The following is a 27,921-nucleotide window of genomic DNA, read 5'->3' on the forward strand; positions in this document are numbered from 1 at the left end:
TCTCCTTCTCCCTCGGGGCTCACATTCAGACAATTTCCCAGTCTCTCAATGTCTTTTCCGCTGGCCCCATGTGCCCAGTCTCCGTCGTCAATTCCCGCCTGGAATCCTGGAACAATCTTCTCCCCTGGCTCCCCGCCTCTTCCTCCCGCTTCCTTCCCTCCCACCCATCCTCGACCCAGCAAGGAGACCCTTCTGAAATGCAAATCTCATCACACCTTTCCCCCAGCTTTAGACCTTGCAGGATCTCCCCCTTGCCGCAGCATAGAACCTATGCCCTTTTGCCTCCTGAAGCAGAGATACGGGTGCGCACGAACTTTCGGATATTCTCCTCTCGTGAAATTTATTCTCGGTGGTGTCGTTCTGTGCACTTTAACACCTGCGAAGAGTCTGAGGCCACAACTCTCTGCCGCTCCAAACCACACCCTCATCCTATCCTTTTATAGCCACGTTCTCCCCCATCCCTAAGCCCAGACAACCGCAGACCTATTCACCATAGCTTGTCTCCAGACTTTGTCTTTTAAAAAAGGAGGAGGGAGTAGGGAGGGGGGAGAACTTTGGAAAAAGCAAAACAAACCCAAGCCCCTGAACGCGGCTTTAATGCCTACGCAGCTCTCCTCCCTCCCCTCCAACACCTGCACCACCACCACCACCACCACTTCCCCCCGCCTTTGGCTGCAATTAGGCGGGACTATTTCCGGTTGTTGCGGGGAGCGTCCAGCTCTCCCCCGTGCGGGGAGCCTCCTCCCCGCGGTCTTTGGGGCGCGGGCGCCTCCTCCGTGCTCCCCAGCGCATCCCGGACCCCGCAGCTGCAGGACTCGCTCCCGCAGCTGGACGTTCGCAGCCGCGCGCGCCGCCGAGGTCGAGCGCGCATGCGCACCGCGGCGTGGGCGGAGCGTCGTGGCCCCGCCCCCCGCGCGCCGCTCGCGCTCCCCTCCCCCACCCTGGCTGCGCCTGCGCGCTGGGGGCAACCGTTGCAGGGCGCCGACGGCCCCGAGGCGGCGACGGTCGCCGCAGACGCCCCCTCGTTTCGGTGCTGAGGTACCCGGCCCGGCGGCCCAGGACGTTCCCGTCGCATGGCGGAGTGCTGCGGACGATGCCCATGAAGTCCTTGGTCCTCGTAGCAGCGCTGTTGCTCTGGCCTTCGTCCGTGCCGGCCTATCCGAGTGAGTGAGCGCCCGGCGGCGGCGGCGGCGGCGGCACAGGGGACGCCTCTGAGGGAAGCCCCGCCGCCCCCCGGGGCCCTACAAGGGGCGGGGCCCGGGCCTGACACGCGGGGTACCTGGAGCTGTGACCCCCCGTGACCCCTGCGGTTGACCTCTCGCCCCCTTTGGCCAGAGTCTCTGCACGTGGGACAAAACGGGGGGGCGGGGGGCTCTGCACGCTGCGAGCCGAGTGGTGGGTTTTTTTCTTTCTTTCTTTCTTTTTTTTTTTTTTTTTTACATTTTTAAAGGTGCACACAAAAATGTAATGCCTCCAGACACGTGGGAAACTTATGACATTTCCAGTTGACAGATAAAGTTTTATTGGGACACAGCCACGCTCGTTCCCTTCAGGACTTGCCCACGGCTGCTTTCCCGCGTGAACAGCCGCAGAATTAGGTCGCTGGCCCAGAGACAGACGGGGTGGCCTGCAAAGCCTCAAGAACTTGACCCTGTCTGACCTTTTACAGGAAAAAAAAAAAAAAAGAGGAGAAAAGAAAAAAACAAAAACAAAAACGGTCTGTCCTTACCCGCTGTGGTAAAACGTGGAGAGCGTGTGGATCGTGGTGCCTGTCGAGGGCACCCACCGACCCCGTTACCCCATTAGGCGCTCCTGCGGCTCCTCCTCCAGTGCACGCGGCATTCACAGCCTCATTCATTTAAGCGGAAGTGAAACTTTAATAAGAGGACTTGTTCCCGAAAACCAGTAAAGGTCAGAAATCAAAGCCGGCCGCGGCTACTCCGTTAACGTGCGGACGTGAGGCGGTGTTTTACGTGGAGTGTCCCGTACCTGTTGTTTCACGTAGGACTGACCCTGAGCCCAGAGGCTCGTCCGTCTAGTCCATGGTGACAATTTAGTAACGTTGGGGTTGGTTTAACCGGAAAAAAGGTTTGACAGGTAGGTGTGAAAAAAGTACCAAGGAGCGTGCCGGTTAGGAAGCGCTGCGTTTCAGAATTTGTGAAAAGGTCTTGGTTAAAACTTAGATTTAAAAAATGAAAATAAAAAAAAAATAATAATAAAATAAAATAAATAAATAAATAAATAAAAAATGAAAATATGGGGGACCTGGGATCGAGTCCCACGTCGGGCTCCTTGCATGGATGGAGCCTGCTTCTCCCTCTGCCTGTGCCTCTGCCTCTCTCTCTCTCTCTCTCTCTGTGTCTCTCATGAATAAATAAATAAAATCTTTTATTAAAAATGAAAATGCAACACAACCTGCATCATTCCTGGTAGTGAGAAAAATTCTGGATAAAGTGTCCTAGAGAACCAAAGTTAGCCCTTTAAACACCAGCACTTAACGACTGTTAGATTGTTTTAGAGATGGCTTTGTAAAATGTTTCTTCTTTACCGTAAAGAAACAGACACCCCGAAGATGACACCTTTCTTGATGTCTGATGGTCGTTATTACTAACCTCAGTTATTGCATTTTTGGTAGCTGTAGATCAGTGAGTCACAACTGACTGACATGTATGGAGACTTTGGTTGAAGTGACATTGATACAGTCACAAGGGGCACCTGGGTGGTTCCGCCGTTGAGCGTCTGCCTTTGGCTCAGGTGGTGATCCCGGGGCCTGGGGTCCTGGGATCGAGTCTCGCATGGTCCCGCATCGGGCTCCCTGCATGGAGCCTGCTTTTCTGTCTGCCTGTTCTCTCTGCCTTTCTTTCTGCATCTCTCATGAATAAATAAATCTTTTAAAAAAATTACTGTCACATAGTACACTCTGGGATTGCTGGATCCTCACTTAAGTCAGTGCAGTCTCCTGCCTAAGTGCATCATTTCATGGCCAATTCTTTTCTTTGTGCCCTCTTCCTTAAGCTTTCTTAAGGCTTGCAGGAAATGAAAAGATACTTCTCAGAAAAAAGGGCAGTTTTGTGTTAAATATGTAGATGGCCCAAGACAGAAGGAAAATATATATACAGTTCATAGAACACATCTTGAAAATGTAATTTACTTCTTTTCCACAGAAGTGGATTAAGAGATATGTAGGGCAATGTTAGTATGGGTACTTTCTCTAATTCTTTTTTTCTAAGTAATTTTATTTATTTATTGGAATAAGTACACCAAGAGAAACCAGGCTTATCCTTGTGTTTGATTTAAATGAGATTTTTCTTGGGACGCCTGGGTGGCTCAGCAGTTGAGTGTCTGCCTTTAACCCAGGGTGTGATCCTGGAGACCTAAGATCGAGTCCCACGTAGGGCTCCCTGCATGGAGCCTGCTTCTCCCTCTGCCTGTGTCTCTGGCTGTCTCTCTTTGTGTCTCTCATGAATAAATAAATAGAATCTTTTTTAAAAAAAGAGATTTTCCTTATGTTACATGGCCACTATTCCAACATTTGTTGGCAAAAGAATCATATAAAAAATGCTCCACATAGCTTTTTATAATGAAAACTGCAGCTTTGACTTTTTTTCCTAGCATGCTAAGCTTTAAGGTTATCTTATACAGAGATCATGGGTATTAAGTAATTATATTTGTTGAAAATCTCGGTACTTCTTTTAATTGTCCATACCTTTCTAATAAGCTCAACCCAAGTTTAGCTAGTACTGGCTTAATCTAAATTCAGTTGGATATGAATAAGGCTTGGGTATACAGCAGTCTACATTCCTGTACATGCATACACAGCCTGATGGTGCTGGATAAACACTCTTTTACTATATACTTAAGTTTATATACATTCAGTTAATTTTCTTATATCTGATTTTTCCATAGTTTTGGTTTTAAATATTTTCCAAATTTAAAAATGATACCTCTTTAATGTATATGCAGTGTATGACTTGCTTTACTTCTTTTTTTTAAAAGATTTTATTTATTTATTTGAGAGAGAGAGCAAATACAAGTGGGGATAGGGGCAGAAGAAGAGGGAGAAGCAGACTCCCCACTGAGCAGGGAGCCCAATTCAGGCTTGAACCCAGGACTCTGAGATCATGACCCGAACTGAAGGCAGATGCCACCCAGGTGCCTCTGCTTTACTTCTTAATGAGAATTCTTGTTGCTTTAAAAAAAAAAAAAAAAAACCTCCTAAAGTATCATTTACATAATAGTTATATATTTGGATACTATTATGTAATTTGCCTTTTATAATTTTAATTCACCAAATATTCATGAGCCTGAAGCTACAAACACAAGAATGTGAAATATTAGCTTTTGGGCTCTTTTTTAATATTTCATGAATAAATTGTTTTTTCCTGATTATCTCTTTGAATCAGTCAGCAAAAGTAGAGTTAATGATACAGGATTGTTTTAAGCTCATATAAGAAAACCTCTTAACTTGCTTCTCCAGATTGGTGTTTAAAGAAGACTCAATTATGTGTGTTTATTGGCATATATTTGTCCTTAGGAAGGCCTTTGTCCTGATAGACCACAAAAGGCAAGGGAGTAGTAACACAGCAAACAGCAATAATTGTTGAAATGTGTTGGTAAATACATTCAAAAGAAAAGCAGATACCTTTTGTCTCCAGTTCAAAAATAAAATTCACTACTAAGGTTGCAATTTCCCTTTACACTGTTTCAAGGCCCAAGGCTATAGCACTGGGAGGGTCTCTCAGATCTGTAGATGGAAGGCCATAACACACTTCATTAATGTTTTAGATAACGAGGAGCATGTTACCTAATAGGTGAATGTCCAGAGGGTTGCTTTTGGGGGGCATCGTAGTAGTTGCACTAGTCCGTCCTTCAAATGTTTTATCGGAAAAAAGTACTGTCTTTCTGTTCCTTTGATAAGATTTCATTTGTTTTTTTAAAGACTTCTTTTTTTCTGGTATTAGCTGGTTATCCCATCACCACTTTGTATCTTCCCTATTCTGAATGGGTTTGGCCATCCTTCCAAGGAGACAGTAGATAGAACGTAGTATTAGAGACCAAAATACCTGGGATACATACCAGATATTGTTATTTAGGTCATTTTATTGAACAGAACTAAAAGAGATCTATTTCAAAGTCATGAGTTTGATTCTAATTAAATTTTAACATTACTCCTGGAATAATTTGTTTTTAACTTTTTATTGGAACAAAATTTGTTCCCTTTTTGTAAAGAAAATTTGGAGTGTGTGGCTGGCTTGGTTGGTGGAGCATGTGACTTGATCTGGGGGTTGTGAATTCAAGCCCCATATTGGGGGTATAGAGATTACTTAAAAATAAAATCTCAGGGACGCCTGGGTGGCTCAGCGGTGGAGTGCCTGCCTTCGGCCCAGGGCATGACCCTGGAGTCCCAGGATTGAGTCCCGCATTGGGCTCCCTGCTTCTCTCTACCTGTGTCTCTGCCTCTGTGTGTGTGTGTGTGTGTGTGTGTGTGTGTGTCTTATAAATAAATAAATAAATAAAAATCTTTAAAATAAAATAAAATCTTAAAATAAATAAATAAAAATACAGTTTAATGAAGCTGTTTTGGTTATGTGTTGCAGGGTACAGATCACCTCCCAGATTTATTATTTCACATGATTCTATGGGATGATTGACTCAGTAAGGCATTTCTGCCCCAAATGGTGGATTTGAGGTCACTTATTCAGCTGTATTCAGCTGGAAGCTCAACTAGGATGAGAATATCCAAAATGGCCTCTTATCTTCCAAGGTCTTTCTCTACATGACTTATCTTTCAGTACTCTCACCCAAATGTCATTCTACCGTGGCAGCTTGCTTCTAAGTGGGAGCTGTATAAACCACCAGTATGCAAGCTCTTATCAGGCCTATGCTGTGTCAGACTTGCTGATGTCTCCATAGGCCAAGACAGTCACATTGGGCAGGACCATATACACTATGGGAATACACTAACCAAGAACATAAATACCAAGAAGTGCAAAGCCATAAACTTAAATTCCTTCCCCCCACCAAGCTTTATTGAGGTATAATTGACAAAATTCTACTATATTTAAAGTATACAATGTGATAATTTGATATATGTCTACATTGTGAAAGGATTCCCACCACTGAGTTAATTAGTATGTCACCTCACTTAATTATAATTACCTTTGTGTGTATCATCAATCATATTCACAATGTTGTACATTAGATCCTCAGGCCTTACTCATCTTATAACTCAAAGTTTGTACCCTTTTACTAGACTATTTCTTCTACCCCCAAACCTAAAGTTGTATTTCTTTAACTGGAACACTTAATTAATATGAACAAAATTACTTGTTTTGTCTGTCAGCAAAAATTTAAATCAACAAATTATAGGAAAACTCCTAGATGAATAATGTAATGTTTCCCTTTGTGACCATTCTTTAATCTCCGTGGTTTCTCCTGAGAATTCAAACTGCTATCAGATATTTTTCCCACTACAGAGAAGGTGTTATTTCTTTCTTCATTCAAGATTTTTTTCTTTGTCTTTAGTATTCAGAAGTTTGACCATATGTCTTGGCATGGATTTCTTTTGGTTTGTTCTGTTTGAGGTTCACTTAGCTTTTTGAATCTGTAAGCTCATGTGGTTTTGTTTTGTTTTGTTTTGCCAAACTTGGGATTATTTTCAGCCGTTTTATGTCTTTGAGTACTTTTTCAGACTCACCCACTTTCTTCTTTATTTCCAAGATATGGATGACATGAATGTTAGGTCCTTTTGTTATACCCTCACACATCTCTGAGGCTCTGTCCATTTCTTTTTCAGTCCATTTTCTGTTTTTCATGTCAAGTATTTGCCATTGTTCTGTCTTCCAGTTCATAGATTCTTTCCTCTGTCCCCTACATTCTGTTGTTGAGCCTATCAAGTTTTTTTCATTTCAGTCTTTGTGTTTTTCAGTTTATAATTTCAGTTTGGTTCTTCTTTATACTATTTCTTTTGCTGAGATTTTCTAGTTATTTGCTGAGAGTTTCTATTTTTCTTTCTTTTTAAAAAATGTATTTATTTTAGAGAGAGAGAGGGTGCAAGCAAGGGGTGGGGGGGGAGAGGGAGAGGGAGAGAAGCATACTCCTCACTTAGCATAGACCCTAATGCAAGGCTTGATCCCAGGACCCTGAGATCATGATCTGGGCTGAAATCAAGAGTTGGATGTCCACTCTACTGAGCCACCCAGGTGCCCCAAGACTTTCTATTTTTCAGTTGTGTCAAGCATGTCTATAATTACTTGTTCAAGCATTTTTATGATGACTGCTTTTAAATGCCTGTCAGATGATTCTAACATTTGTGTCATCTTTGTGTTGGTATCTGTTGACTGCTTTTTCTCATTCAAATAGAGATTTTATTAGTTCTTATTGTGATCATTGGCTTTTGATTAAAACCTGGACAATTTGGGTTTTATATTGTAAGACTCTGGATCTTATTTAAATCTTCTGTTACAGGGCAGCCCTGGTGGCTCAGCGGTTTAGCGCTGCCTTCAGTCCAGGGCGTGATCCTGGAGACTCAGGATCAAGTCCCACATTAGGCTCCCTGCGTGGAGCCTGCTTCTCCCTCTGCCTGTATCATTGCCTCTTTCTCTCTCTCACTATCTCTGTGTCTCAAATGAATGAATGAATGAATGAATGATCTTTTTTTTTTAAATTAAAATAAAAATTATATTCCCCCTCCTTTTTTTAACCAAAGAAGAGGTGGGAATGGTTTAGTTCTCGTTTTTAATTCAGCTTAGAAACTATTGAATCTTTGCCCAAGATTTAAGGTGACATGTTTTTCCTTTCTTAAAAACTTTAGAGTCAGAGAAACTAGGTATATTATTGTATAAGATTTTTAATATTAGCATTTTATTACTATCATATTTTATTGTAATTTTTGGCATGCTGTCACTTTTTAGGAGCATAGAGTCTTTTATTTTATTTTTTTCATTTTTGAGTAAAGTTTTTCTGGGAAAAAAATTGTTAAAACAGGTAATGCATAATACATTTTAGTTTTACCAATTAGGAAATCCCTCCAGAAACAAATAAGGGTGTAGCCTTTTGGATTTTTACAAAAAAATACATCTATATATACCCATTCTTTTAAATAGACATTGTAGAAGAAATTATTAGCTTTTTTACACCCGTTACCAATTGAAGTTTTAAGTATGCAATTAGATATTTTAATTTATGCTTGATAATATATTTTTTAAGAACATGAGACTTCCAAACATCATTTTTAAAGCTCAATTGGTTTGTAATATATTTGCATAGATAATAGAGCATTAGGTTTTCTTGGGGTGGTTTATGATGTAGTTTCACTAAAAAAGAAAAGCCACATAATTTACATGTGTTAAAAACCAATATTTATTGTTTAAAATGACTGACTAGAGCTAAAAATCATACTTTTTATTTTAAAAATTTGTAATATCTCTAGCCACAGAAATCATAATTCCTCAGCTGAGATGGGGAAATCAAACCACTCCTAACTCTTTGGTAGAAGAAAAAAATCTTATGAGGTCTACTGTCATATCCATAATCTTAAATTTAAGATATTTTATATTAATTTTGTCATAGTTCAAAATAATAAAAGTTATGGCATAATGAAACTGGGAAATATAGCTCAGTTTATAGAATATCTTCAATTAGTTCTACTAACTGAAATGAAAATAACATCTATTGATAAAAATCAAATTTTTATAAACTAGTTCTTTAAAAATGATTTTTTTGTTTTATCTTTATGTTAATATCCAGTAACTCTAATTCAAAACAGAGTGATAAGCATGACATATTTTAAATTTTATTTATTTATTCATGAGAGACAGTGAGAGAGAGAGAGAGAGAGAGAGGCAGAGACACAGGCAGAGGGAGAAGCAGGCTCCATGCAGGGAGCCTGATGTGGGACTTGATCCCAGGTCTCCAGGATCACGCCCTGGGCTGAAGGCAGGTGCTAAACCGCTGAGCCACCGGGCTGCCCATAAGCATGACATTTTAAGTATATATGTACAATAAAGTACACAAGTCACAGGCTTAATACATTTTTATGGTTAATGTCCCTGTATAACCAATGCCTGAACCAAGTGACAAAATATTACTAGCCTAGACTAGTTTACAAGTATTGTATTTTAATGCATGCAGCTATTTAAAATCTTGCATAGAGGGGTGTTTGGGTGGCTCAGTTGGTTAAGCTATAGACTCTTGATTTTGGCTCAGGTCATGATCTTGGGGTCGTGAGATCAAGCCCCTTGTCTGGCTGAGCCCAGAGTCTGCTTAAGATTCTCTCTCTTCCTCTGTATCTCCCACCACTCACTTGCTCTCACTTGCATGCTTGCTCTCTCTAATAAATAAATTCTTAAAAAAAAATTAAGTAAATAAATAAATAAAAATAAAATCTTTCATACAAATTTAAGTAACTGAAATTTCCTAAATTTCTTACATTTCCAAAACTAAGTTTCTCCAGAGAGAACTTATATAGAGAGAAAGACTATTCATATAACCACATGAATCATTAGGTTAACCAAATAAGATTCTTGAATATGACAGATCAAATGACTTGTATTTTTCATCTATCTCGAAGTGTACTAAAAAAAGAACAGGCTTCTTTTAAACCCTAGTACTGTAATGCTGCTACCAAAAAAGAATTGTCAATTAAAACATTAACAATCTCAAATGAAAATTAAGCAATTAGAATAGAGAATATATCAGACTGTAGTGTGTTTAACAACAAAACAGTTTTAAAAATTACACACAACCCCAAACAAGATAATTTGACTGTTCACTAGTTGGAGTGGAATGTAGTCAAATTATCCAAAAGCAGTTTCAATGTTCAAGCTTGTTATTCAGTCAGTATTTTTGTAGTAAGTTTTAATATTAATAAATTGTTATTGACAGAACCAATAATTATGTCAGTTTTAATCAAGATTTCCAACTAAAGTAATAGTTGTATGGCTTATTATAAAAGGGAATGCAATTATAATTTAGAGGAGGGTTTAAAACTCAGGTAGATGTGCTTTAAATTAATGTTAAAAGTCAATTGGAAAAGATCAGTTAAAATTAATGTCTGTACATATATATTTTTTACTTCTGTTAACCGAAATGGCCTAATAACAATGTCGCTCTGTAATGTTGTTTTTGATATGTGCTTCCAGCCCTCAGATTTTTGTCTTTAATATTTTCCATAAAAAGAAACTAAGACTCCTTGAATAGATAGCTGATTTCTGTCTTTTGGGAAATAAAGTACAGATTGAAGGGGTAAGGATGAGAGTGGAGCAGGAGATGGCAGGGAGTCAAGCAGCAGTAACTACCGGAGAACAAGCAAGGATCCTTTAAAAATTCAGAGGTTCTCTCAAAAGGATACAGGAGACAGCTTTCAGTGGCTCCAGCTGGCTAAGTTGTGACCATTTGAACATAAAAAAAGAAATTTATAATAACTGTTAAAAAGTATATGAGTCATAATGAAACTCAAAAGTGTAATAACTACTTTTCAAATACTTAATACTTGGGTAAATTTTACTTATATGTTTAAAAATAGTTTACATTTAATTTTATTTATGTGACCCAAATAGGCATGGTATTTCTTTACACAAAAACTAATACAAATCAGTGCTTACAAGAAGATCTTACTTTCTCCCTGTAAAATATTTATGGACATGCCCATGATTCTTTTGTCAACCTCCCCTAACCCAGAGGCTACCCCCCACACACACACAGGATTCACATATTAGAAGATATGCTGCATATTATTTCAGACGTTAATGAAATGTGTCAAGATGGTCTGTTTACACTAAGGTGCTCTCCCAACTGGTCCTGATAGCTATACCACAACAGGATGAAGAGAACTTGATGCCAAAGCCAAGTGACCTCTTAAATGTGCTTGAAACATAGAAAATTATGCTTTTTATTTTCATTTGTTTGCTTGTTGATGTGTTTGTTAGTTGTTGCTGGTGGCTATTTTAACTTTTCTTCTTGCCTTTTGTGGTTCTTAAAAAGAATGGAGTAGATGAATACATCCCTACAATGTTAGAAGCCAGGAACTTACACGCTAGGCCTTCTGCTTTCCTGGTCCAAAATAATCTTGCCCTGAGAATTTCATTTGTACCATTTGGTCCTAGGTGATAAAATGAGAAATAATTTGTGTTGCTTACTCTTCAATGAAAAATACCTAATTTTTTAGATTCTTGACTTTGTGGTTTCAAGGCCAAGAACACTTAATGACTTAAAAATGCCTAAGAGGCGTATTTCAATAAAAAGTTTAATTTTTTTTTAAAGATTTCATTTATTTATTCATGAGAGACACAGAGAGAGAGGCAGAGACATAGGCAGAGGCAGAAGCAGGCTCCCCGTGGGGAGCCCAATGCAGACCTTGATCCCAGGACCCTGGGATTACAACCTGAGCCAAAGGCTCAATCACTGAGCCACCCAGGTGTCCCTTAGTAAAAAATTTAAATGTTGATCAAATGTAATAGCTGTTAGAGAAATACAAGTCAAAAACTCAATGTGTTACGACTTAACCCCCCCAAGGGTGGCTAGTCAAAAGGACAGATAATAAGTATTGAAATGATAGGGAGAAATTGGAACCCTCATGCATTGTTACAGGTGGGAATGCAGCTGCTTTGGCAGTTCCTCAAGGGTTAAACATAGTATTACCATATAATTTAGTAACTCCACTCCCAGACATGTGTTCAAGAGAAGTAAAAACACACATCCACATAAAAACTTGTACATGAACATGACAGCATTACCCATTATCACTAAAAAGTAGAAACAAGCCAAATGTGTAGCAACTGATGAATTCATCAACAAAATGTGGTATGTCCATACAATGGAATATTATTTGACCATAAAAAGGAATGAAATACTGACATCTACTACAATATGGATGAGTTATAAAAATATTATACTAAGTAAAAGAAGCCAGTTACAAAAGAACTCATTGTTTGATTTAATTTCTTTGAAACATCAAGAATAGGCAAATCCATAGACAGAAAGTAGATTAGTGTTTGTCTAAGGCTGAGGGAAATGGGGAATGGGTTTATTTGGGGGATGATGAAACTGTTTTAAACTTAGAGTGTGGTGATGGTTGCACAACTGTGAATATACTAGACACCATTGAATTGTATACTTTACAATATATAAAAGATAAGTTATGAAGATATTTTTTTTTATTTTTTTAAGATTTTATTTATTTATTCATAGATACAGAGAGAGAGGCAGAGACACAGACAGAGGGAGAAGCAGGCATCATACAGAGAGCCTGACGTGGGACTCGATCCAGGGTCTCCAGGATCACGCCCTGGGCTGCAGGCGGCGCTAAACCGCTGCGCCACCAGGGCTGCCCAAAGATATTTTAATCATAGTAACCCTTAGAGATTTTTAATCCCCAAGGTTGTAATTTACTTAAAGTTATGTTAATGAAGTGTTACCTTAGAGATTAAAAAAATCTAATAAAAGAAAATTAACAGAACTTAAATTTAGTTAAATTTATGTAATCTAAATTTGTATTAGGCCATTTAGTAAAGGCCAGTTAGAAGAAGTATAGGGGGGCAGCCCTGGTGGCTCAGTGGTTTAGCACTGCCTGCAGCCAAGGGTGTGATCCTGGAGACCCCTGATCGAGTCCCATGTCGGGCTCCCTACATGGAACCTGCTTCCCTCTCTGCCTCTCTCTTTCTCTCTGTGTCTCTGATAAATAAATAAAATCTTAAAAAAAAAAAAAAGTGTAGGGACTTTCTGAAAATTGGGGCTATTTAACTACAATATTTATAATGTTGTTGATAAACCTCAGACTTAGAAATTTAGAAAAATATAAAAACTACCTTTGCCTAAAATAAGAGAACTTTTTTTTTAAGTCCAGATTTTCTCTCTAATAATTATTGGACAATTAGCTAAGAAACGAAACCAAACAAACAAAACTCCAAACCAAAACAAAAGACCATCTTTAGACCAGCAGATTTATTTTAAACATAACGTGGCATTTAGTTTCCTTCTACAGCATTCTTATAGAATTTTATGAAATTTTTCTTTTACCTGTGATTATTTCCTTAAGATAAATTAGTGGAGGTACAATTAATTTACATACTTGCCAGCATTTGGTTCATCCATTCAGTCATTCATTTAACCAGTACTTTTTGACTGTCTGCTATGAGTGTAGGCACTGGGTAGATCGGGGGATATAGAGAACAAAGCAGACATGGTCATAGCTTGCAAAGAGCTCACAATATGTAGTAGTTAAAAAACAAACACATATAGCTAAGATTATCTTAAATTCTGTAAAGAAAAGATCAATTTGCTAGTGAGAAACTACTGAAGGATCTGGGGATCATAAAAGAAGTAAAGTTACTTTTTTTTTTTTTTAAAGTAGGCTCCACACCCAACCCAGAGCTCAGTGTGGGGCTTGAACTCATGACCCTGAGATTGAGACCTAGGCTTGATCAAGAGTCAGATGCTTAATTGACTTCCAGGTGCCCCAGGAAGTTACTTCTTTTACTAAGAAAATAACTATACATATGCCAATCCTAGGTTTTATTGTTTTTAAAATATTTTACCTACTTGACTGACAAAATAAAGTTTGTTTTTAACTTGCATTTCTTTTATGAACAATGAACTTTAGCAACTTTTCATGCTAACTGGCTTTTATTTCTTAGACTCTCTTCTGTCTTTAATTGGCCATTCTATGAGAAGGAAATACTTATTTTGAACAGAAGTTTTGTATTGATTGTTGATTGAAGTTTTATATTGCATTGCTCATTTTAAATCAGATTTTATTACTTTCCTCAAAATAAACTCAAAACTAACTTACTTTTTGCTTCTGTGTGAAGTGAATATATTATATATCATTGACTGTCAGTTTCTGCCCACACTTTGTAGTAACAAAAATGTATCAAATTTGGATCAGTTTTAGATATTTTTCCAAAGAAAACATAAGATGGCCAACAGACACATGAAAAGATGCTCATCATCACTGATCATCAAGAAAATGCAATTCAAAACTACAATGAGATACCACTTCACAACTCTCAGAATGACTAAAATCAGCAAAGAAACAGGTGTTTGCAAGAATGTGGGGAAGGCAATCCTCTTGCACTGTTGGTGGAGTTGCAAACTGGTGTAGCCACTGTGGGAAATAGTATGGAGTTTCCTCAAAAAGTTAAAAATAGAACTACCCTACAATCCAGCAATTGCACTACTAGGTATATACCCAAGGGATACAAAAATACAAATTTGAAGAGGTACATGCACCCCGATGTTTATAAAGCAGCATTATCTACAATAGCCAAATTATGTAAACAGCCTAAGTGTCCCATTAACAGATGAATGGGTAAAGGTGGTATTTATATACAATGGAATATAACTCAGCTATAAAAAAAAAATGAAATCTTGCCATTTGCAATGATACCGATGGAGCTATAGAGCATTATGCTGAATGAAGTAAACCTGTCAGAAAGACAAATACCATATGATTTCATTCGTATGTGGAATTTAAGGAATAAACAAGCAAAGGGAAGAGAGAGAGATGCAAACCAAGAAACAGACCATAGAGAACAAACTGATGGTTACCAGAGGGGAGGTGGGTGGGGAATTGGTGATATAGGTGTTGGGGATTAAGGAGTGCACTTGTCATGATGAGCACCAGGTACTGTATGGAAGTGTTGAATCACTATATTGTATACCTGAAACTAATATTACACTGGAATTTAAATAAAAATTTTTAAAAAGTGAAAAAAGTTTTTGGATCAGTTTTTTAAAAATTCTAAATACATCTTAAAATATGAAAGGGATTTTCATCCAGTTGACAGCAAAATTTCACATTTTATTTACATATTGATTGATTGTATTTTAATATTTACATGTATTTTAAAAGAGGGTTGTATTCCTTCAGGACATTTTTTTTTTTTTTTGGTGGTTCTATTTTGCCAGAATCCTTGTGTCATCTTTTTATGACAATATTGTGTAATTGTTATGTGTACCTGCTTTGAAATAAGCCTCTGTCTGAATGCCATTATTACCACCTACAAATCAAATATAATCTTAGGCAAATTACTTATCCTTTCTAAGTGTCCTCATTTTCCTCTTTATAAAAAATTCAAAGCCCGTAGTGCAATGGCTGGCACATAGTAATTGCTCAGAGCTATTATGGTCTTTTCAATCACTGTCTTCCAATTTTCCCCTTCAGATTTCATGCCACTTTTTTCCCTACATTTGTTTTACCAATTTGTTAACTTTCTTATTAGTCCTGTCATGTGACTAATTCTCCCTGTATTGTTTCAAGAAGAGAAGTGCAGACAGTCTCAAACACATCTATGACATCCATATCTGTGATTCTTGTTAAACCTTAAGCCTATTTATGAAGGAGCCATCCTGCTTACTAGAGGCACTGAAAAGCAACATTACAGTTTCTTAAGGCGGAAGGGGTTCTTGTCTTACCCACATTCTGAGACATTGGCTGTGTTTGGTTGGATCAATAGCTGGTAAAGATAGGGATATTATAAAGCACACCAATGTAAACTACACATATCCAAAGTATAGAAACAACTTCTAGCAGAGTAGTCTGGTCTTTGTAAGAATTTGAATTTTGTTCATCTTTCTAGTAACTTCTAAAGAATGGGAAAAAGCAGGTTTTCATACTGGCCAAGGCTATTTGTCAGGACATTTGAGGCTTGACTATCTTTTACAACCTTCCCTGCAAACATTTGTGTAAAGATCAAATTGATTGGCAAGAACAGTCCTGATTAGTGGAACTGAGAAGTCAGTATGAACTATGTAGAGGTACATAAGTAGGAGGTGGGAAGTGTGTGAGGAGAGAATAAATTCAACATTAGAACAATATGGACGGGATCTCTGGGTGGCTCAGCGGTTTAGCACCTGCCTTCAGCACCGGGCATGATCCTAGAGACCGAGGATCGAGTCCTGCATTGGGCTCCCTGCATGGAGCCTGCTTCTCTCTCTGCCTCTCTCTCTCTGTGTGTATGTATGTCATGAATAAATAATTTTAAAAAAAAAAAAAAGAACAATATGGAGACAAAGAGTCCATGAAGAAGAGAAGAAAAACAAGGTAGAAGATAGGGTGCTGTATTGTTCCACAGCCATGAACAGGCTTTTTAATGTTGCCTAAGTAACAGTATAAAGGGATAATGAGTACTTCAAATTTTTTTAGGAATCAGCCAGCAGAAAGGATCTCCTTTTTCTGTCCTTTGACAATCTAATTTACCTAATAGTAACCTGGGTGTCCTCTTTACTGCTCTGAGAGGGATGAAGCTAAATGATTAAAAATGGAATGTTTAGCAGCCTGTAATCTAATGGCAATGCCTTTTTGAAAGCATTTAAGACTTTGTCGACTATAGATTTTAGATGTGCATGTGAAAAGTGACCCGGAATTAAAATTTCTCCAAAACAGACATAAAAAAATTTTATTACGGAAAAACTTAAAATATATACCCAAGTAGGAAGAGTGGTATAATCTGCATGTATCTATAACCAGCTTCAACTACTAACCCATAATTAATTTTGTTTCATTGATATGTCCACTCATGGTCCTTTCCCCTTCACATTCCTGGTCCCCCTTCCCAACTTCTCAGACTTGAATTTTTTTAGAAACAAATTCTATACATTGCATAATTTCATCAGTAAATATTTTAACATGAAGCACTGAAATATAAGTAAACACAATAACACCGAGAATTTCTCCTAAAAAGATAATAATTCCTTAGTATTATCAAATATCTGGCCAATGTTCAAACTGCCCTGATTCTCCCTCTTCTAGTTTGTTTGGTTGAAGTGGGACTCAAATAAGATTCATACGTGTAATTCATTGATATATCTTTTAATTCCATTTTAATTATTTTCCTCCTTAATCTCTATTTTTGTCCTTGCAGTATAATTGTTGAAATTGGGCCAGATGTCTTATAGTTTCCCACAGTCTAGATTTTGCTGATTATATCCCTGTGGTCTAGTATATATCTTCCTTTGCTGTCCCAGGCATTTTCAGCATATTGTTTGTTAGATCTAGAGAGACCTGTTAGAATCAGGTTTTGACCATTTTTGCAAGACTGCTTCATAGGTGGTATTGTGTTCTTTTATCAGGAAATACATAATGTCTGATATATATCTTTTTGTGATATAAATAATCATTGATATTGATAATCATTGCAAATGTCACATAATTATAGGTGACTTCTTCATTTCTTAGAATAAGTTTATAAATTGAAACTTCCCTCAGAGCTATTTTTCCATATGCAGTTGGGTCTGTTTCTGTATTTCCTATTTTGTTCTATTCTTCTGTATATTCATGTGCAATGCTATACTATTTTTATAACAGAGGCACTATAATAAATATTTTAATATCTATTGGGGCTAGTCCCTATTTTTTTGGGTATTCTTACTCATTTTTCCTTCCAGATGAACTTTTCTCTAATTCCAGAAAACAATGATATTTTGTTAGAAGCATATTAACTGTACACATTAACAGGGAAAATATGACATCTAAGCATCTTTATGATATTGAATCCTCTTGTCTAAGAACAAGGTATATCTTTCCATTTACTGAAGCTTACATTCCTTTATCATTTTTCTGTGGCTGCTATAACAAATTACCATAGACCTGGTGACTCAAAATAACAGAAACTTATTTTCTCATAGTTTTAGAGGCTATAAGTCTAAAATCAGTTTCACTGTAGCCAAAATCAAGGTAAAACAGAGTTGTGTTCCTTCTGCAAACTCTAAGAGACAATATTTTGAGTGACTCGTCTAACTTCTGGTAGTTGCCAGCATTCCATGTTTTATGACCCCTTCGCTCTGATCTTTGCCTCCTCATCCATATTACCCCCACCTCTTCTGTGTGTCCAACCTCTGTCTGTCTCTCTCTTATAAAAATGTTCATGATTGGATTTACGGTCTAATGAGATAATCTAGGATAATCTCCTGTCAAGATCCTTAATTTAATCACATCTGCAAAAACCTTTTTTCTTATAAGACAACATTTACAGGTTCCAGGGATTAGAACCTGATTTCTGGACGCCTATATTTAGCCTAATGTAATTACTCCTATAGATTTTGGACATGTATTTTTAAACTTATGATTAGATACTTTCTCTCATTATTTGTTATCAAAATATCATCTTTTAACTGGTTTATGTTTGTATATTGATTTTTGTATGTTGATTTTATAACTTGCTACTTTACTAAATTAAATTCTCTTACTCCTTATAGTAGCTTTTCAAAGGATTCTTTTGTGTTGTCTAGATATCTATTTGTATCATCTATACATAAACATAGTTTAACCTCTTTCTTACCAATTCTCATGCTTCCAGTTATTTTCTATTGTCTAATTACATTGACTAATACCTTCAACACAATGTTAAATAGTAATGGAGATATTAGTATCCTGATCTTATTCTATGTTTTTACATATATATATAAAGATTTTATCTATTTACCCATGAATGACAGAGGGGTTGGGCAGAGACACAGGCAGAGGGAGAAGCAGGCTCCATGCAGGGAACCCAACGTGGGACTCAATCTCGGGTCTCCAGGATCACACCCTGGACTGAAGGCAGCGCTAAACCACTGAGCCACCCGGGCTGCCCTTATTCTATCTTTATCAGGAAAGCTTCTAGTGTTTTTTATAGAGAGGATCCAAGGCATATTTTTAATATGTATATTTTTTAATTTGAGGGATTTAACTTTATATTTTAAGATGAGGAATTTCAGCAATTATCTTTAAAGAGCTTTTATTTATTTTTCTTTCAAGGGCTTTTAAAGAGTTTTTCAAGATCTAATTTATTTGGTTCTATGAGATTAAAGGGCAGATGTAGTATCTTAATTTCATAGTTAAGTAAATGTTGAGAGAAATTAAGTAATTCCCAAGGTTATGATGCTAGAAACTGATACAGGCAGGCCCAGGATCAAAAAAATTTTTTCACTGCTACATATTTATTTTACCTAATATTTTCCTCCAGGAAAACCTGGAGGAAGGACAATGCATTAGATAGATTCAAGACAATGTGTTACAGACCTATGAGATAGATTCAGGACAATGCGTTACATACCTATGAAAATACATACATAAGCTATTTTCCTTTCTAAAATGTGAGTTTTAATCGCTTTACTATAGTAAGCGATTGGGTGTGTGTGCTTGTGTATTTTTAGAGTAAAATATATATAAGTAAGTGTCAAGTTCCCTTTAATGATCAACTTTAATCTCATTTCCTCTCCTCAGAGGCAATGTAGTATAAACTCTGAGGGTTGTGGGGTTTTTGGTTTTTGTTTTGTTTGTTTGTTTTGTAATGCTAGTGCCAAACTTAAGCTTTGGTCGTAGAGGCATTCATTTCAAAGAGCTGTCCATGTCAAAGACCCTTAGCTTAAACATGTTGCCAGCCACTTGCCTAGATAAAGAGCCGCGCCACCTCTCCCTACTGAGGCTCCTTTGTTTTGGAGACTTATTAATTGATTTTGATAACTGACTTTTTGGGCCAGGTGTTTTTTCCTCTTCCTGAGCTTCAAATTCATGCTCTTATGTTTTAAATTCATCAATAAAGAGTGAACCCTAGGGCCCCCACATTTGACCCTAACAAAAGGAGAACCCTTGGCCCATATGCACCCTCTACCTCCCACCACCCTCTCTCTGTCACTGTCTCTGGCTCCTCTGCTTTCCCGGCGCCTGCGTGGGTGCGCTCTCTCTCTCTCTCTCTCTCTCTTTCTCCTCTCTGTTTTTCTTCCTCCATCTCCCTCCACCTCCTGCTGTGTGGCCACAGGTGTGCTATGGAATTTCCAGGTCTTATAAGTAATAAACCTTTATTTTTCAAAGTTTCTTGAGAGTTGTTGCTGAAGGGTGTCTTGCAATCATAGTAAGAACCACGTGGGTCAGCCCAGTTGTAACATTGATTTGAAAAGGGGGAATATCTGTGAGTAGCTCACTCCAGGGCCCAGGTGAGTGCCACCAGGCATTTCTAGCCTTAGGCCTTACTAAGGGATAGGCTGAGACTGGCACAAAATAAGCAATAACTTACAAGGGTTACGTATGTTAGCCTTCTAGTCCATGTTTACAATTCCACAATTCATAGACAAAATGCATGATAATGTGAAGGTGATTTTAAGAAAATTATTACAATAATAATAATATATCAAAATCTACCTCCTTTTTTCGCCTATCATCATCGTATGGATCTTGACGTATGCAAGGCTTTTCTAAGCATAACAACATAAAATGCAGAATCTATTTTTTTTTTCAGAATCTATTTTTAGAATCTAGCTCTCCAAACAAGTCTGGTGTCTTTCCACTATCACTTTGCCTCACAGTTTAGTTCTCATTAAGAAATTTTTAAATTAAAAAAATACTTTCAATTTTGCCTGGAGAGGGAGGATTTAGGTAGGAGTTATGCATTAGAGTTTGGTAAAATGGGACTTATTTTCTTGAATTAAGTCAATTTATATCCTTGATAGTGGCAAAATTATTTCAAAATGACATGTAATACAAAAGAACAGCAATTAAAATTAAAAACTATCTTAGGAGAGGGGAGTTGAGCAGAGTTTCAGAATATATTATTCAAAAATCTTTTTTTGTTTTCCATGTTGGCTTCACCAACCACTCAGATGCAGCAAAATACCAGTATAAGTAGAACTGCCATTTTGTTTTTAAGAGTTAAATGTTGATGATTTAGACCAGGAATTTGGCAAACTTTTTCTGTAAAGGGCCAGATAGTATTTTCAGGTTTGTACACCCTATGGTCTCTGTTGCAACTACTCAATTCTATTGTTACAACCCAAAGCAGTCATAAATAATACATGAACAAATGGGCAAGACTGGCTGGGTTCCAATAAAACTTTATTTACAAAACAACTAGGTGGGAAATAAAGGAAAAAGAAAAAAATTAAATTTCCTTACAACTTACAGCCCATTCACAAGTCCTTGAGACTGGCAGAGTGACTTCCCTCCAGGAACTCAATTCCCTTGATATTGATAGTTTGCTAAGGGCAAAAGGCAATCTTAGCTTAACATTATCCCTGCCTCCTCTAAGTCTCCTTTAACATATAATAATAGTTCCTTTGGAAACTTACTTTTTCTCTCCCCTCCCCCGCCCTCCTCAAGATATATGTTAGCCATCATCCTTCATGTGTATAGCCCACTGATAATACATCTGAAGGGTCTCATGGCTAAGGTTTTACTAGATAGTAATAAATGACCTTTTCCTAACAATAGCTAGCCCCTTCAAAGTCCTGGAAACCTTCCTACCAAATTCCTTAAAGACTTATACTATCCCTAACCCCCTCCCAACTTGAAACTATATAATCAGCCACCCCTCAAAATCCCAGTGCAGCAATTTGTGCCCATGGGTGCTGTCCCTGTGCTTTAATTAAACCACCTTTTTGCACCAAATATGTCTCAAGAATTCTTTCTTGACTGTTTGCTCTGAACCCTAACATTTCCACATCAGATATGACCCACAGGCCATAGTTAGATCTGTTTTGTTTTGTTTTGTTTTAAGATTTTATTTATTTATTCCTGAAAGACACACAGAGGCAGAGACACAGGCAAAGGGAGAAACAAGCTCCTTGCAGGGAGCCTAATGTGGGACTTGATCCCCAGATCTTGTGATCATACCTTGAGCCAAAGGCAGATGCTCAACCACTGAGCCACCCAGGCATCCCCCATAGTTAGATCTTTGCTGGGTTGAAGGCAGTAGTATACTGGTAAATGATCAACAACTGGCTTTTTGGAGGGACTGGTAAGCCCAGATTTATAGCATTTGTCTATTCACATGACGTAAATACTCCCACCATAGTTGATTTCAGGGTATGTATTTGGTGTTACTGAACAGGGACATAGAAAGAGATAAAGAGTGGTACACTATTACATAGCATCTCTACCATACATCTACACTAGATGTAAATAACCTCAAGGCCATAGGTAATAGTAAAATGACAAAAGAATAAGAAGTGATGAATTTTGGATATTTTTGTTACCTTTATTTTGAATACAGTGTATTTTAATTATAAATTAAAATTATTTTAAATAATGTCTATGTTTAACATTTGGCTCACAAAATTCCTTAAAAATTTAATGACTGGTTTTGGTGAGCCAGTATGAACCAATTCTAGCACACCACTGTGGTGAAGGATATAATAAAGAATTTTGTTTTAATAATCTGCCTACTGAATCATATGGAAGAGTAAAAGCAAAAAAATACAGAGAATTGTGTTAACATGCAACTTTTGCACTAATCTTGTTCATCTGTTAATCTGAAAAAAATTTTTTTTTTACTTAAGTGGGAATCAACTGAGTCAAAGGCAAGGTACTTTCTTTTTTTAATCTTAACTTTTAAGTAATAGCATATGAAGTCAATTTGGGTCAGTAATTCTGTCAATATGTTATATATTATATTAAGTGTTATTTACTGTTTGATTTTTTTTTCCTTAAGGCATAACCGTGACACCTGACGAAGAACAAAACTTAAATCATTATGTAGAAGTTTTACAGAACCTAATACTAAGTGTTCCTACGAAGGAGCCAGGTCATGAGAAAAAATTAAAGTCTCCAAATAATGTTTATTCTATAGGACCGAAGGTATCAAAATTAAAGGAGATAATCACACATGGAGACTCTTCAACTGAAAATGATGTTTTAATCAATGCTGCTGGTGAAGAAACCACAGCTTCCCCTACTGGAGGCTTCACACTGGAAGTAAGCAAGAGAAAACCTACTGAAGTTACAGCATTCTGGTCAATTAAACCAAATAATGTTTCTGTTGTTTTACGCACAGACGAACCTTATATTATAAAAGAGCCAGAGCCAGAAACAAAACCAACTGAGGGACCAAAGCCATTGCCTACTATTACCAAAGACTACATAAGTCCAGATGCCACCTCAGCCCATCCATCTGTCACCTCTTTAAATAGGTACACTGACATGGATACCATCACAGAACCAGAAGACGTTCCTCAGCTCTCAGGTGAATACGAAGTGGACAAGCCTGAGTTACAAACATTTGTAAGACAGCCACAGCTTTTGAGTAATGATGACATTTTGAAAAAAATTTCAGATATTAAGTCACAGGTACAACGGGTACCTCTTGCTGAAAGCCTCAAGCCAGAATACAGAGAGGATATTCGAGCCTCTAGAGAGCATCTAAAACGAAGCCTTGCGTTAGCAGAAGCAGCAGAACATAAACTACAAAAAATGTACAGATCCCAGCTATTACCAGTAGGACAAAGCAGTAGTGGAATTGAGGACATTGAAAGTTTTATTAACATGCTGTACAATTCCAGATCTAAATTACCTGAATATTTAGATATTAGATATGTTCCACCAGAGATGAGAGGAAAAGCAACTACAATATACAATGCATTGAGAAAAATATTATGTGTAAGTCGACTAGAAACTCAAAACCTTATTAGGGAGTTATTAAACAATAATATAAAAATGTTAAACCTACTTGATATTCCATGACAAAGTTGATTTAAGGGAACTGTGCATTTGTTTCATTGGAGAAATAAACATATTAGTGATTCACAAGTTGGATGAAAATATTTTCTATCGTTGTTGAATGTGCTAACATCTTTACATGTCATATATTATAAAATTTTCGTATGCCCTAAAGCTGAATAATTTAAAATAAAATTTTGGTTCAGGAGTTTGTAGTTTTTTTTCTCATTAATTAAAAATTGTGAAGATCTAATCTTTAAAATGTTTAAGCTTTGATTTTACTTGATTAAATTCACCCATTTTATGAGTTAAGAGACTGTGTGCAATCTGTAGACTGTTTTAAATAATTGAATATAAATATAAAATTTTAGTACATATGGTCTTTATTACTCTTCCAGAGAATCTGAGTTTTCTGCTTGAATAGCAAAGTTGGAACTTGAATCAGCACTTTTATTTGTATATCTGTCTGTCTCCTTTGAAAGGTGGATGATATATGAAGGTACATCCCTGTTTCTTTATTAAGTACTTTGGAGTATCAGTGAGTGACTGTAACTTGGATTTGAAATGTAGCCATTCTCACTCATTTCCTGTTGTTTGTTTTGATACCTATACAGTGAAGCACTGCAAATCTTTTATAGGAGTATGACTAACATGATTAAGGTTAACTGGGTAATATTGTGATTATGGCGCATATAATTTCTCTTTCATGATTTGACCAGCATTATATTTAAATTCATTTATCTATTCCTTCATCAAACCAGTCATTTATAGTTCAGTGGAGATTTATTGACTTTATACTATGTGCAGAACAAAATGCTAAGCTTTGGGGATATAGTAAGACCTATTTCCTTCTCTCTTGGAGATTGTATTATAGGAGGAAAGACAAGACATTAAATAAATAACTTCGATAATTTTAAATTCTCAGTTGTGACAAGTTGTTACGAATCTGTGAGAAATTTGACCTCACCTAGACCAAAAAAATGCTACCTAGAAAGTAGCATTTAAGGTGTGATCTGAAAGGTAAGAGTGTGTACACAGGGAAGCAGCATTCCAGGCAGAGGGAGCAGCAAGTGTGATGCTCTGAGTTGGGAATGAGTATGGCAAGTTCAAGAAGTAGCTGGAGTGTAGAAAGGTAAGGCCCTTCCACAGAACACCTCAAGGTGAGCTGGTGAGGTACATGGGATTGGAACAGACTCTGCAGGACTTAAACTGTATACGTATTGACAATGCTGGCTGTTCTCCTACGATCAGTGAGAAGCATTTGTGGATTTTAAGCAAAGGATGGGTATGATTAAATTTGTGTTTTTAAAAAACCACTCTGGCAGTGGTTTTGGAGGTAGATTGAAGTAGAAGTGCACTAGGTAAAGGGCAAATTTAGTTTGGACTTGTTTGAAAGAAGTGTTCATTTAGGGACGCCTGGGTGGCTCAGCGGTTTGGCGCCTGCCCTACCGCCCTGGAGTCCCGGGATTGCGTCCCACATCGAACTCCCTGCATGGAGCCTGCTTCTCCCTCTGCCTGTGTCTCTGCCTCTCTCTCTGTCTTTCATGAATAAAAAAAAAAAAAAGTGTTCATTTAGAAGTAGATTCAGCAGTGTTTGGTGATTGCATGGGCATGGAGACAGAGTAGCAGGGTTCAAAAATAATTCCTCTACAGTTAGCTATATCATTAAAAAGCCCACATAGGTTTTGTTTCACAGTAATACTCTACTGTTTCCTGTTGCTTGTTTTTTGTTTTTTTTTTTTAACTGTGTGTATTGCTTGTTTATAAAATTAATTTTACCATGGAAGATTTCAAGCATGTGAAAAAGTAAACAGATTAATGTAATAGACGTATGTACCTAATGTCCAGTACAACAGTGACCTACTAATGACCAGTCTTGTTTCACTGAAACCCTCACCCTTCCCCCTTTCTCCTATTTTATGTTGAATTAAATCCCAGATACTTTTTCATTTCGTTTGTAAATATTACAGTGTGAAGCTCTTTAACTCTTTTTTAAAAAATGACCACAATATCACCACACATACAAATTTAAAAATTCTTTAGTTTATCATCAGATATCCAGTCATTGTTCAAATTTCCAACTGTCTAATAATTTTTTTAAATTTAGAGTTTGTATGAATCAAAGATCCAAATAAAGTTCACACATTGAGATTGGTTGATTTGACTCATAAGTCTTTTAATCTGAAGAGTTTTCTTCCACTTCTCTCCCCACCCCGAAGCTTATTTATCAAAGAAATTGGTCATATGACCTATAGTTTTACACCTATGGATTTTGCTGACTGTATCCTCATAATGTCACTTAGTATGTTTTCCTGCCCTCTGTATTTCCTGTATATTGATAGATGAATCTAGAGAGGCTTTATTAGACTCATGTTTGTCTCTCTTTTTTTGGTCAAGATAGTATAGATCACCTAGTTGTGTTTACTTTTGTATTTATAGAGCAGTCTGTGATGTTTATTACCTAGATAGAATGTTGATCAGGTGTTGCAAAATGAACATAACATGCCTTCCTGATTAGCGGGAATATCTCTATAATGAGACACTTCCCCCTCTATTATTTGATTCCTAGGGGTCCAGTGTGTATTGGAAAGACATCAAATCTTTCTCTAACAGTTTTCAAAATAATTAGTTCATAAAAATCCTTCAATGGTGACCTGCTTTTTTCAATTAGATCTTTATTCTTTTGGAACAGTTGGAGGCTTACAGAGAAATTGATCAGAAAATAGAGAGTTCTCACATGCCTCTCTCTAGTCTACCATAGTTTCCCCAATTATTTACATCTTATATTAGTGTGGTACATCTCTTACAATTGATGAACCGACACTGATACAGAACTATTAACTGTAGGTCCATAGTTTACATTAAGGTTCACTCTTCCTGTTGTACATTTTATGGGTTTTGACAAATGTATAATAACATATATACACCATTACAATAGTAATTGTAAACCATACACAATAGTTTCACTGCCCTAAAAATACCCTGTGCTTTACCTATTCATCCCGCACTCTTCCTCTTCCATCCCTCCAATCCCTGGCAAAACTGATACCTATTTTTTTTTTTGAAGATTTTATTTATTTGAGACAAAGAGAGCATGAACATGAGCAGGGAGAGGAGCAAGCAGGGGGAGAGGGAGAAGCAGGCTCCCCACTGAGCAGGGAGCTTGACCTGAGGCTCCATCCCAGGACCCTGAGATCATGACCTGAGCTGAAGGCAGACACTTAACTGACTGAGCCACCCAGTCGCCCCAAACTGATAGTTTTACTGTCTCCATACTTTTCCTTTTCTATGACGTCATGTAGTTAGAATCATTTAGCCTTTTAAGTTTGGCTTCACTTAATATGTGTTTAAGATTCCTCCATGTCTTTTTGTGGCTTGACAGCTCATTTCTTTTAGTGTTAAGTGATATTACAGTGTATGGATGTACCATACTTTATATACTCAGCCTTTGAAGGACATCTTGATTACTCCCAAGTTTTGGCAATTGTCAATAAAACTGCTATAGACATCTATGTGCAGGTTTTTGAACACAAATTTCAGTTGTGCCAGTTTTTTTCACACCTTTGAACATATAAAAATTAGCAAACCTTTATATTTTGGCCAATCTGATAGATGAAAAGTGTTATCTAGTTATTGTTTTAATTTTTTTTTAATTTTAATTTATTTATGATAGTCACACAGAGAGAGAGAGAGGCAGAGACACACAGGAAGAGGGAAAAGCAGGCTCCATGCACCGGGAGCCCGATGTGGGATTCGATCCCGGGTCTCCAGGATCGCGCCCTGGGCCAAAGGCAGGCGCCAAACCGCTGCGCCACCCAGGGATCCCTAGTTATTGTTTTAATGTATATTTCTTTAATTATGAGTGAGGTTGGACATCTTTTTATATTTATATTTTTATTTCTGAAAATGGCTCATTCGTGTTTATTTCTCTACCATTTGCTTTTCCGTAGCAATACATACAACCTTTTAATGTAACAAGGAAATTGGAATTTTGTGTCATAATTTTGCAAATATTTTGCCTGCGTATTATTTGTATTTTGAACTTTCCATGCAGAAATTGAAAACATTTATAAATCAAATTTATACCTTTTTCTTTGGGTGCCTTCATGTTTTTTGTCTTACCTTTCCCACTCAGATTTTACAAAATTCTTCTTTTTTATTCTCGTGTTTTAATGGTTTTACCTTTTTAAAAATAAACATTTTTAGAGCAGTTTTAGGCAAAATTAAGCAGGAGGTGCAGAGAATTTCCATATATATACACACATGCATGGCCTCCCCCATTATTGCTTTCCCCCACCAAAGTGGCACACTTGTTAAAATTGATAAACTTACATTGATGCATCATTATCACCTTTAAGTCTGCAGTGTACATTAGGGTTCACTCTTGGTAGTATACATCCTGTAGGTTTGGACAAGTGTATAGAGACATGTTTTCATTGATACTATTATAGTATCATAAAGAGTAGTTTCACTGCCCTAAAAATCATCTATGCTTTGCCTACTCATCCCTCTCT

General features: G+C 37.3%; 2 protein-coding genes across 3 annotated transcripts in view; both read left to right on the forward strand.

Annotated features, from left to right (window-relative positions):
* Window positions 1-1,027: 1,027 nt before the first annotated feature.
* SPESP1 (sperm equatorial segment protein 1) lies at window positions 1,028-23,615 on the forward strand. The gene is made up of 2 exons (XM_072809381.1): window positions 1,028-1,163; window positions 22,404-23,615. The coding sequence occupies exons 1-2, from the start codon at window positions 1,094-1,096 to the stop codon at window positions 23,429-23,431; spliced, it is 1,098 nt and encodes a 365-aa protein (XP_072665482.1). The 5' UTR covers window positions 1,028-1,093; the 3' UTR covers window positions 23,432-23,615.
* NOX5 (NADPH oxidase 5) overlaps window positions 1,037-27,921 on the forward strand; it is a 108,018-nt gene continuing 81,133 nt past the window's right edge. For both annotated transcript variants that reach the window (XR_012022861.1, XM_072809377.1), the window contains exon 1: window positions 1,037-1,163. The gene's annotated coding sequence lies outside the window, so the exon portion shown is untranslated. The remainder of the gene's footprint in view (window positions 1,164-27,921) is intronic.

Source organism: Canis lupus, chromosome 32 (genome assembly GCF_048164855.1).
Source record: "Canis lupus baileyi chromosome 32, mCanLup2.hap1, whole genome shotgun sequence".
Taxonomy (NCBI): Eukaryota; Metazoa; Chordata; class Mammalia; order Carnivora; family Canidae; genus Canis; species Canis lupus.